This window comes from Cyprinus carpio, chromosome A17 (genome assembly GCF_018340385.1).
Source record: "Cyprinus carpio isolate SPL01 chromosome A17, ASM1834038v1, whole genome shotgun sequence".
Taxonomy (NCBI): Eukaryota; Metazoa; Chordata; class Actinopteri; order Cypriniformes; family Cyprinidae; genus Cyprinus; species Cyprinus carpio.
The window spans coordinates 21200399-21212417 of record NC_056588.1 but is presented as its reverse complement, the minus strand read 5'-3'; the positions used below and the strand labels follow the sequence as shown (position 1 = coordinate 21212417).

Here is a 12019-nt window from a genome sequence, read left to right as displayed (position 1 = left end):
TAGAAACTAAAGGCTACAACTGTTTTATTCACAAAAAATAATACAGAAAGATGAAGGGTGAATTGACAACTGACCATCACTATGCTATTACACATGATGATATAGAGAAATGTTAGACTTTGAAACACTATATCATCACGTTTGTAAAAAAAAACATGAGGAAACTATTCCCTCTATTCCTAGCCATTATATGTCTGGCATTTGCTTTTTTTTCTAAAAGCCTGTTGAAATCAGCAGACTTGATGAAGCCATTTAAAGATGTATTTGCCTATGCAAATTTGCAACATGATGGCACAGTGACATGTACCTCTATACTATGATTAGAGCTGTTAACTGCCTATGAATTATTACTATCTGTTAAAATTCCCATTAAAGTTTAATGAAGTGGTCAAAGCAGACATGATTGATTTCCCTCCTACCATGATGGAGCAAGAGGCAAATTGAAGGGATTCTGGTAACTCTCTGATTTGGCCTGTACTATCACAGCTATTAGATTAATAAGCATAAGATGAATTTCTCCTTTTACTGAGAAAATGAGGAGGAGGAGAAGGAATTAGACTAGACTGAGTATAATCGATTCAGCACACACAGAGCCTTCAACAACAGTAGTTTAATTTCACACAGTGCAAACACAAGACTTACTTCCACCCTTGCCACTCTTCTCCATGCGGTACTGGTAGATGTGTAAGGTGAACAGCATGTGGGAGTTGCGGCGGTCTTCCTCATCTGCATCCGGCCGGTTTGTGCTACGTGCTGTAATGGCGGCGTCAAGAAAAAGGGCGGCCTTCTCTGCAGTTGGAGCCCTTAATTCGCTCTGGTTCTGGAGCTACAACATGGAGAGGATTTTTAGGTGGGTGGTTTGTCTGTAAGAGAGGGATTTATTCTGGCTTATATTGAAAAGCGAAACAAAACATGGACAGAGCTAGTTAGTCATACCAAATTTTTGGTGATCCAAAATCTTGGTATAACTAACTCTATTTTGTGTTTTTTATTTAGTCCTTTTTTAATGGAAATTCAAGAACAAAAACAGATATTCCAGTTAAAGGGATACTCCACCCCAAAATGAAAATGTTGTCATTAATCACTTACCCCCATGTCGTTCAAAACCCGTAAAAGCTTTGTTCATCTTCGGAACACAATTTAAGATATTTTAGATGAAAACCAGGAGGCCTGTGACTGTCCCATTGACTGCCAAGTAAATAACAGTGTCAAGGTCCATAAAAGGTATGAAAGTCATCTTCTGTATCATCCGAGCCACAAGGATGTGCTGTTTTCTTTCAAATCAAAGCTAAATACACGTAGAAACAGCGCATCCTGGTGGTGCGGATGGTACAGAAGAGCATACGCAGCATACGGTGATATAGAGAGACACAGAGGAGTCTGTTGACAAAGGAATTGTTGAATAAAGTCGTTATTTTTGTTTTCTTCACTTACAAAAAGTGTTCCTGTCGCTTCATATAACCAAGATTGCACGTCTGAGCGCAGATGGAGTATTCTGATGACGACTTTCATACCTTTTATGGACCTTGACACTGTTATTTACTTGGAAGTCTATGGGATAGTCACAGGCCTCCTAGTTTTCATCCAAAATATCTTAAAGTGTGTTCCGAAGATGAACAAAGCTTTTACGGGTTTGGAACAACATGGGGGTAAGTGATTAATGACAAAATTTTCATTTTGGGGTGGAGTATCCCTTTAATTATATACTTTTTATTTAATATGACTTCAGTATTACTACATAAACCATGTAGGCTTATCCCTAGTTGGTGTTGACAAAGAAGAATATCAAGATAACTGATCCTCTTTACACAGTTCTAGACAATTAAATTGAGTCTCTGGGGCAATCAGAGAAACAAATATGCCCATAGAGGGGGTAGGATTACTGATGAGAGTGAGTACTGGATAAAGAGGGCAAGAGGGCAGCATCTATGCTCCTGCAGAAAGCCTGATGAAACAAAGGGAATGAAACATCCACTGGCCATATTAATGGTCTTCTTCAAGGAAACAAGCAATTAGGCTGAATGAAATGGATCAGTTCCCTGCATGTTTTTCCTTGATATTCCTGATAAGCTTACTGACTTAATCAGTTGTATCCTTCAAAAAGCAGCCATCAAAAGAACAATAGTGGTCACTTTCCTATTGTTTGCCAACTGCCTGTGGCCAGCGAGAGACTCTAAAACTAAAGTAAGGAGAGAATGCTTGGAGTAGTAACGGACATATGAACCCAATCCCCAGATTTGAACTTCACAGGCCTCTAGCCTGTCTTTGATGTGCTGCTTCATATGGATCCCTCAAAAAAACAACATCTGATGCCAACACCTGGCAGTGCTTTCAACTACCCTCTACCTACCCCCTCCTGATATTTACCCCCTTCCATTAGAATATAAGGGGGAGGGTGGCACAGCACAGCAGCTCACCCAGATGGATCCTGATGGTGCACTGAGTAAAAAGAACCACCACAACATTTGGCCTTTAATTTGAGATTTTGTGATTAAGCTCAGCTAAAAGTTTTCTGTGTAAACACTACTTAACTGATAACAAATATGATACAATGATCAACAAAGGCATGACCTAAGCATTTCTAGATATTGAGTTTTGAACCCATTCCCCTGTCTCTCTCCTACTCTCTACTGTCTCAAAATAGAAATATATTAATTATTAATTCAATTGCATAATTGCTTAATATGTATCCAAACTAGCATGTTGAATATATTTTGGGTTTTATATTTTTATATTGTAAAATAATAAAATTGTATAATATAAAAATACATTTATATTGTAAAATTTTATATTATAAATATATTTTAATGTACTTTTTTTTTTTTACATTTTACAAAATAAACAATATGAAACAAAATATACACACTACCGTGTTTTTTTTTTTTTTTGACAAATTAATAATTTTATAATTTTATTCATCAAGGATGTATCATAATTAACTGTGTAGACTGAGAGTTTCTACAAACAAACTTTTGCAATATAAAAAATATTTTTAAAGACTTACAGTCATATGAAATCAATCAGTGAAAAGTTTTTTTATCAGTCGGCCTCTAGCAAAAACTGTTTATTTTCCCTTTTTAAAGTGTATGTTACTACCATAAACTGTTGTTGCATAAGATGGACAGTGTATCTTCATGATTTCCTAGCCCATTTTTATAACATCAAATCGCGAACCAAAACCAAACTTATTAAAAGAATAAACACTTGAACATACATCAGTTTGGTAAGAAATACCTAAAATGACAGAAAACATCTTTGGGAAAAACATTTATTTGAAGTTTAATTTGATTTATTTGTTTGGCTCATGTCCCATTTGTTTACATGGAGAGGGACAGGGTTTATGATCTATACTCCAGGGGAGCGAACAAATTGTTTTGGCTTCCATTTTCAGGACATTTGTGGCACACTTGTGCCCCTTTCACACTGCACGTTGGTCCCAGAAAATTGTCGGATCGCCTGAACGCAAACACATCCCGGGATTGATTCTGGGATCGATCCCGGGTTGGGGACCTAGTAACATTGCCGTGTTCAATCCTGGAACGAGCTCTGTGTGAACAAAAGCCAAAACCAATGTCATAAAATGTGTCGTAGTGATGAAGCACGTTATCATATGACTCTTTTACCATGTGTTTTAAAGGCAGATCAACGCTCGCGACGAAAAAACTATGTGCAAACTGTAATGAAGCAGAGATCAGTTAGCTCCTCAATATCCGCGCTGAAGCTGATATTGTTCACCAGCTTAAGTGAAAGTTAACGTGCCTAGCGTTTTTGACTTATACATTACACGTCACACCCTGATGTCACGTGTCATTACGGGACCTTTACGGGTTGTGTGTGAAATCATGCACATATTCCTGGAAATCACTGGCAGTGTGAAAGGGGCAAAATCTAGCGACCCAGGAACAATTACCGGGACACATTACCCGTGTATTTTCCGGAATCGCAGTGTGAAAGGGGCTTTGGTAACTACATGACAAGCAAGACTGGGAGTGCTTCACCAGGAAAAACAAGCTAAAGTTGACATCTAGTTGTGGTGTTACTGACCTGTGTGCCACAGATGGGGTCCTCACGCAGGTAAACACCAGGCGACTGGCCGTCCTGCACACTTCCTGTAGGCACATCAGAAAGCAGGTCCTGCAGACTCTCGTCCTTGCCATAGATTTCCACGGCTGACACCCGTACCGAGAAGCGTGTGCCAGTCTTCTCCTTGCGCTGGTTGATGAGCTTAAACAGCCAGGAGATGGCACAGGGTGCAATGCCAAGGCTCTGCATGGAGCTGTCCGAGCCAATCATGGTGTATGTCTTGCCTGATGAGAGAAAGAGAGAAAGCTGTTGATTCTGGCAAGGTGATGATAATGATGAGCACTCAATGAGCAAGCAATTCAAGTACTGGTATTTCTACAGCTGATTTGATGAGATATCATTCTTGGATAATAATAAACCACCAATCATAAAACATTATTTGTACTTGAATAGTGTCTTGGACTCAGTATGTTTTTTTTTTGATTGCCATCTGTCTTTTTTCGGTTTTTACCGTACCCTTACAGATGCTGTGGCAAGGGGTGTGGTAAAACGTAGCTGGCAATGGGAGAACAAGTCGGCGAACGAGCGATAAAAAAGTAGGTCAAGAGTTTGATGATTGCCATCTGTCTCCAGTTTCAGTAACTTGCCTGGAGAGAGTGGACATAAGACGCTACAGAACCAGGGTGCATTTCCCAAAAGTTAGCCAACTATGGTCACAATTTCCATCGTCACTAGTCTCAGCTTCAGATGTCATGTCCAAGGACCATTGGCTGTAAGGCATGCAAAATGGGAAACACTTCGGCAGTTTCAAAGTTGTCATCTGATTGGTTGAACTCCACAGGATTTCTGGTGAATGTGTGTGTGTCGCAATCTTTAATGGTCCATCTGGAAACAAATCAGTTGTGATGCCAAACCCCTCATTGATGAAGAAAGCTGTCGTGTTTACAACTGTAACAATGATTGCTTATTAGGATCAACTAAACGCCGCATTTAGTTCATGTCATAGACTCTTGATGACTGAAGACGACACTTTTTTATGAATGATTAATTGGCTGCATGCCGGTCTGTCATTGTAGGGGCATCGACTTTACACACCCCTAAAAATTATGCTCAACAAACCGTGATTGATTGCTTAACATGTCTGTCAGATGGTCTATTAGGTGGATCTTGGCCAATGAAATCTGCAATGGAGTCCAGACCTTCTGCTGTCTATACAAGACTACATCGCTACCAACATAGTTCAGTTTGGTGTTTTCCGAATCAATAGTTTCAAAGTTGCTGAAAAGTTTTAATTACAGCACTAGACCTGGGGTTAGAAACAGATTTTTGATAACATGTGGGCTTAAATAGATCACACACTTGAGCACAATAAGCAAGCTAACACATAGTATAATCTTCATTCCATAAATATACAAATTTCATTCCTCATCTTTAAGTTTGTTAAGAGAATTAAAGCGCCATTTCTGAAAAGTGTGTATGTGGGTTCTTGTTCTAGTACCACAGGGGAAACCCAGATTGATGCAAAGAACCCACAGAATAATGGAGAACAGAAATAACAAATCAGTCCTCATGTGCCATATTCATTATTTACTTCAATAATCTGAAATTAATTTGATCTCATACTAAATAATTAGCCAAAGTTATAACTCCACCGCTTGACGTCATTAACGACAGTTCTAACCATCATGGTTTGAATGACAAATATGCAATGTTTATGAGAAACAGTCATGACTCACGTCCTTTACAAATCTTACACCAGTTGTGAATATGACATGAGACACTGCATTTTGTCATTTCTATTTCTGCTTCATCATGTTGGTTGGCCCCACTCTCAAATTCAGTCAGTCCAAAATCAAGCTTCATAAAGCCATCAAATATGATTGGCTGTGACTGCATTGCACAGCATTTTGCATTCACTGTGAAAAGACAAATTGTTTATCAAGGAGATCTTACTGCATTGCATCACGTTTGTAGTGTAATTGTATTCTTTATTATAAAATAATAAAGTTTTTTTTTTTCATCACAATGTTCCGTGAAAGTAGTTTTGTTAACATAACCAAGTTCGTGTGGAAGGGTAAAATAATAAATAAGGTAAAAAAGTAAATAATACATGTGTGGAATGTGTTTATGTTCACAATAAAATTATATCTCATGTACAGGTAAATCCCTACATTATTTCTATTTAAATATATATTTTTATAAATGTTACATTAGAGAAGAAAAATGCCATGGTTTAGAACATTTATTATTTATATAAATAATAAAACAGACAACTAGAGATGAACACTCTTCCATATGGATAGTCTGGCTTTAAAAGAGTCATACATAATGCTTAAACACTTATACTACATGTAGTAAATGATGCAGGAAACCATCACAACATCTAACAAGCATAATTGGCAATAGTGCAGAACTCTGATGCAGTCTACTGTGTGCGTCAATTAGTCAGCTTTTAATTACAATCAATAGCCTCTAGTCTCTCTCTCTCTCTCTCTCTCTCTCTCTCTCTATACCCAACACAAAAACAAAAACAAACACATTTGATCTTTGGCACAAACACAACAAAACAAAAAAAAGCAAAAGCAATTTGTTTGATCTTTGGTTTTAATATTAGACATCAAAATGTCTTGCAAACTGTGGAACAAGATCAGTGGGTGTCATATTCAGTTAACTGAAGAGTATTAAGGATAACTTACCAACGTTGACATGACCGAAGCAGAAAATACACCCATCTGCTCCGTTGACCACTGACTGAATAACTTCAGCCACTGTCCCTGAGCAAACTTCAGCCTGTGCAAAACAATAAAACACTCGAAACTTATCTGGTATTATAATAAGTTAACACATGCATCATATAGCAAGTCAGCTATGAATAAAGTCAATGGGGTCCAACATTTTTATACATTCATACTAATATATACACATAAAAGCAAAAACCATGTAGACATCCAATATAATTTTAAAATGTACTATATTGCAGTTGCCAGTATACTATAAATAAAGAATATTTACTTTTTTTAAAGGGCAACTATGCTGCTCTGAGGAAAATCCTTATTTCAAAGTCTAAAGAACAGTGCACATCAGAGTCTTAGTAATCAATGTTCTGATGGTTTTTAACATTCAGTTGTGCTGTGAAACATAACCAAACCTTTTTTGGCACAGTAGAAAGTAGCTAATCTTTTCTTTGATCCGGAGATCATTGATTTATTCACTAGCAAAAGAAAACTACAGAAAGCACCAACAAGGCAGATCCTCATCACAGATTCATCAGACATGGGGGGCTTTACACTGGCTGTACTGTGTGGCCGTAACACTACAATCTGTTCCACTAGCCCCAGTCCCTGGAGACAATTTGCAGCAATTTCCTCCCATACATCCTAACACGTGCACACACATACACACACACATATTCTTACAAAAAAATTTAATAAAAAATGAACAACAGCTCAGTGAATATGTCCCTGCAGTCTCACTAAATCACAAACGCAGTAGATTTGGAGGATTTACAGTTACATGACATCACTGGCACTGAGAACCGAGACCTCAAAGCCTTCTGCTGGCCATGAGTAAAGGAACTCCTAATCTATAAGCTCCATAGATCTTGTCTTGTGCATGTGCGTTCTTCAACTAAAAATTATATTACAGTTCGGTCCCTTAGCAAAGAAAATCGCTTTGCTGTCCAATGCCAACATATGGAGCTGCATCCAAACTGAAATGGAACCTCAAAAGTTAATATTTTGGAAGGTTACTCATAGGCAGCAACTCTATTAGACTGTAATAGAGTTTGTTGCAATCAAATAAGCATAAACATATAGCTAACACAAATATTAGGTAAAAAAAAATCTAACACAAAGAATTAAGAAAATCAAAATTTTTAAATTTTCATCAATGTTTTTGGTACAGAACGAAATGTATTGATAATCAAAATTCACTTCCACCTCTCAATTTTTTAGAAGAATTTTAAAAGACACCACAATGTCCCTTTTTGTCTTTGCTTGTGACATATTTTGAAGCAGAACTTACAATATCTTGCTTCAGTACTTCAAGATGACAACTTTAAGTGGCGCTATGTCACATCTAAATTATTCACACTTAATCATCTTCAAGTTTGTCTGTCTCCTAAAGTTCCTCTTCCCTATTTGTGTCCATTTGTTAGCCACTTATCTTAAGATGGATGCCACTGCAGCTTTGGAGGACAGATAATGAACTGTGAATAAGCTGCTAGATATGCGAGTCTGGAATTCAAACTATTTTCTATACTTAAAGAAACAGCTGCTGGTCTCATACTTTGAAGAAACATGGTATCCAAAAACAGGCCTTTTTACATTAAGCTCCTTACCCTGCAAAGAATGTGTGTGTGTAAAATATTTTCACTTCAAAACTCAAAAGCAAAAGGCAACAAAATGATAACATCTTCACGACTTACTTGAGAGGCATCTTGGGAAAAAACAGCGTCGAAGGCAAACATCTTTGGGGCGGGCAGCACTGTTCGTCTATGCACTGAGGTGGGCTGTGTGTTGAGTGAGGGATCGTAGAGGGTCAGCTGTTTCTTACGAGTGTCCACCTTCAGGAAGGACAAGGACTCAGATGAATCCACAACCCCCAGAGATGGACAGATACGGATCATAACTTTGACCTGGAACAAAAAGAAAACAATGCTATTAAAATATAAGCCGAAGCAGAGAACTCCATTGACATTGTAGTTCACATAAAGTGATTGATAAGTCAATGACAATGACAAATCCATGATTACCAAAGGAAAACCTAGTTTAAACTAGTTTAAACAAATTTTTAGAATGTAATCTTTGTATTCATGCTGGTTTCATACAGTTTAAAAAAAAAAAAGTCAAAACTCAAAATTATTTCGATAAAAGCATCTGCCAAATTCACAAATGTAAATGTAAAATGTCATGTGGGATAATCATGAATTAAAAAGTAATGACATATTTTTCTTACACTCTGTGTAACCATGTGAGTGAACAATGTATTAATAATAAAAAAAAAAAAAAAAAATAACCTTTTTTTTGGTAAGTCATACCACATGACATTTTATAACCTTGTTATAATCTTGTTATAAAAAGGTCGAAGTATCTGAAATTTCACCCCCCCCCCCCCCCCCCCCCCCCCCCCACCCCCAATGAATGTTGATCGAGAATATTAATAAACAATTTAACTTTTTTTTCTAAAAAGCCCCCACCAAAAAAAAAAAATTATAATAAATAAAAAAACAAAAAATAAAGATATTCACTTTTAAGCCCCCACCAAAAAAAAAATATTAGAATAAATTTTAATTCAGAAATTAATCATAGAGCATCATTAATCATTTCTAATCATAGAAGAGGTGTATTTGAGTCATTGTCCGTATGTAGGCAAAAAAAAAAAAACACCATTAACTAATATACAAAATAAATAAATAAATAGTAATACCACACATCCACAAAACTAATATACTGATTTAGTAATACCACACATTGTCACGACTGTGTCATGGTGCACTGCTAAGACCATTTGCAGCAAATACAGTAAAGCAAAACAAACATACTGTAAGAGAACCTCATGCTCTTAATACAGCATTCAGAGCTGCACAAAGCTACAGTATTCCACGGTTGATTTATAGCAGAGATATAATTACAACATTCGGGCTCCAGTGCTACGAAACAATGTCTGCACTGCTGATCCTCTTCCACGGCACCCGGTGCAAAGCGGCATGCCTGCGCCACAGCGGCGGCCTGACGTGAACTCCCCCTCACTGCTCCACAGGGGCCGATTACACTGATGGACATGTGCACGTGGTGAACGAATTATGCCGGCCGTGACATTGGAAATAGGCTTCCATATATGACTGACCCCCAAATGGGACCAGCCACCCACACACCACAGAAATGTGGGCTTGGGTTGAACCGTTGAGTTTTACATTTGTTGGCAATTTGATACGCGAGGAGAGTTTGATCCCCCTAGCACGGCTGCTGGCTTCACACCTCCTAAACTATGGTCTAGAAATGATGTCCCACAAGTTTCTGAGGCACTCCAAACAGTAATTATCTTGATGTGTCTCTTGATGTGTAACTTGTGTTCTGTAAAACTTTCTCTGTTTAAATCTAGATTAAAAACACACCTCTTTGGCCAAGCATTCAAATAATGCATCTCATAATTTTGGACTGCAGTAATATCTGATCAAATGCGCATTATTATTCTTTAGCTTGGGTTAAACTAATTAATTTTACTTGGATGGAACAGCAGCTATGCTAATTATGTCTCTATTTGTTTCTCTGTTTTGCCACGGGATTTGCAAAAATATTAAGTCTAAGCAAGTACGAACTGTCATTGTAAGTCAGACTAGTTTGTAGCAGCTTTGTAAACTGGTTAAGCATGTTAAATCATTGTTGGAGCCTGTTAGTGAGGGAGATCACTCTGATTGGCTGATAAGCTTGAACAAGAAGAAAAAACGGAAGAGATAAAAAACTAGCAAACAAAAGTCAATAGGACTCACAATAAAGGCTCTTCTATTTTTCATCTTCATCTCATGATTTTCATTTGCTTTATTTATGATGAGCGAGATTGGTGTAAAAATCTCAACCATATTCTCTTACTTAATTATGAACCTCAAGTCACAACTCACATCTCTTCTCTTACCTAATAATGAATCATCAACCTCAGACTACTGCTGCTTGCTGGTATGGAGAGCGATTTCCTCTCACAGTTGGCTGTAGTCATTTTACAGCACTTTGCAGTGTATTAATGCACAACTTTTTACATAATTTTTGGTGCTTTAGTCATTAAAAAAAAAATATATATATATATATATATATATATATATATATATATATAACCCCATACATCAACCCCATACATCATTCACTCAATCACTTTTGCACCCATTCAAACTTGCATGTCACAACTGGTCATGAGACATGTGAGAACCAATGACACCAAATTGACATCATAAATGACATGTGAATGGGATTTCAGAGCTCCATTTCAGCTTGTTCTTCACACAAATCTATTGCATGGCTTCTGAAGACTTGGAATATAGTGCAAGAGTCATAAGATTCACTTTGATGTTGTTTTTGTCAGTTTTTGGAGTGCGCCAGCCGCTGGAATTACAGCACATGTCTTACATCCTTCTGGACAATTTGGTCATTGTGCAAACAAAATGGTTACAGACGACTGGGCAATTATTCTAATGCATGTAGCTTTTTATAGATCTTCCAAAAGCTGCCAACAACTGGAGTCCATTCAGGCAGGATCAGATGCGTGTTTGCAGTAGTAGGAAGAGGAAGCTCATTAGTGAGGCTTGGATGTACTTGGATGTAATGAGTCCATTCTCAGTGGGTACTTATCAATCATTTCAGTGTGCTACAGCTTTTGGCATGATGTTCTACAATCATCTCTCAGAGCAGGTGGCATCTAATCTGGAACAAATCCCAAACACCACCAAACACAATATAAAATGTAATATGGTGCTAAAGACAAACCCTCTGGACAATGAGGAGGGCTGGTGTGTAAATTCTGAACAACTAGCTACACTTGGCCACAATCATAATCCGCGATCCCAAGCACACAATCTGTTCATCATCAGCAAATAACCATCACTTTCTATTTGGGTTCGACTGGATAATGTATACTTTATGAGTATTTCAAACATTTTGTAAAAGACTAATGGTGAGAATTCCCAATCAACAACCTAAATGTTTCTACTGCTCTGATGTGGTGTGCTGGGTGTCTGACCTTGCCCATGCCAGGGTTCTCCTTGGCCTTTGACCCCGCCCTGAGCAGACATGGTGGAGCAGGTGGAGGCGAAAACTGGAGGACAGCACTAAAGTTAGTAGGGTAGATGGAGGGCTCCTGGGGGTATACCAGTGGTGGCTGCTGCTTCTTTCGTTTGGATGATAGATTCAGCTTCTGAGCAGCCCTGAGACAAAAGAAAAAAGCAAAAACAAAAACAAAAACACACAGATTAAGAGCTTATAATATTGAGTCATTCATGACATAATGA

General features: G+C 37.7%; 1 protein-coding gene across 5 annotated transcripts in view; it reads right to left on the bottom strand.

Moving 5' to 3' along the window:
- The window catches only part of LOC109074543 (kinesin-like protein KIF26A), a 92239-nt gene that overhangs the window by 15204 nt on the left and 65016 nt on the right, over nucleotides 1-12019 (bottom strand). For all 5 annotated transcript variants that reach the window (XM_042774404.1, XM_019090564.2, XM_042774405.1 and 2 more), the window contains 5 exons: nucleotides 11752-11935; nucleotides 8450-8659; nucleotides 6720-6813; nucleotides 4045-4307; nucleotides 643-826 (listed from right to left, as the gene is read on the bottom strand). In XM_042774404.1, coding sequence (XP_042630338.1) covers nucleotides 643-826; nucleotides 4045-4307; nucleotides 6720-6813; nucleotides 8450-8659; nucleotides 11752-11935 — 935 coding nt within the window. The remainder of the gene's footprint in view (nucleotides 1-642; nucleotides 827-4044; nucleotides 4308-6719; nucleotides 6814-8449; nucleotides 8660-11751; nucleotides 11936-12019) is intronic.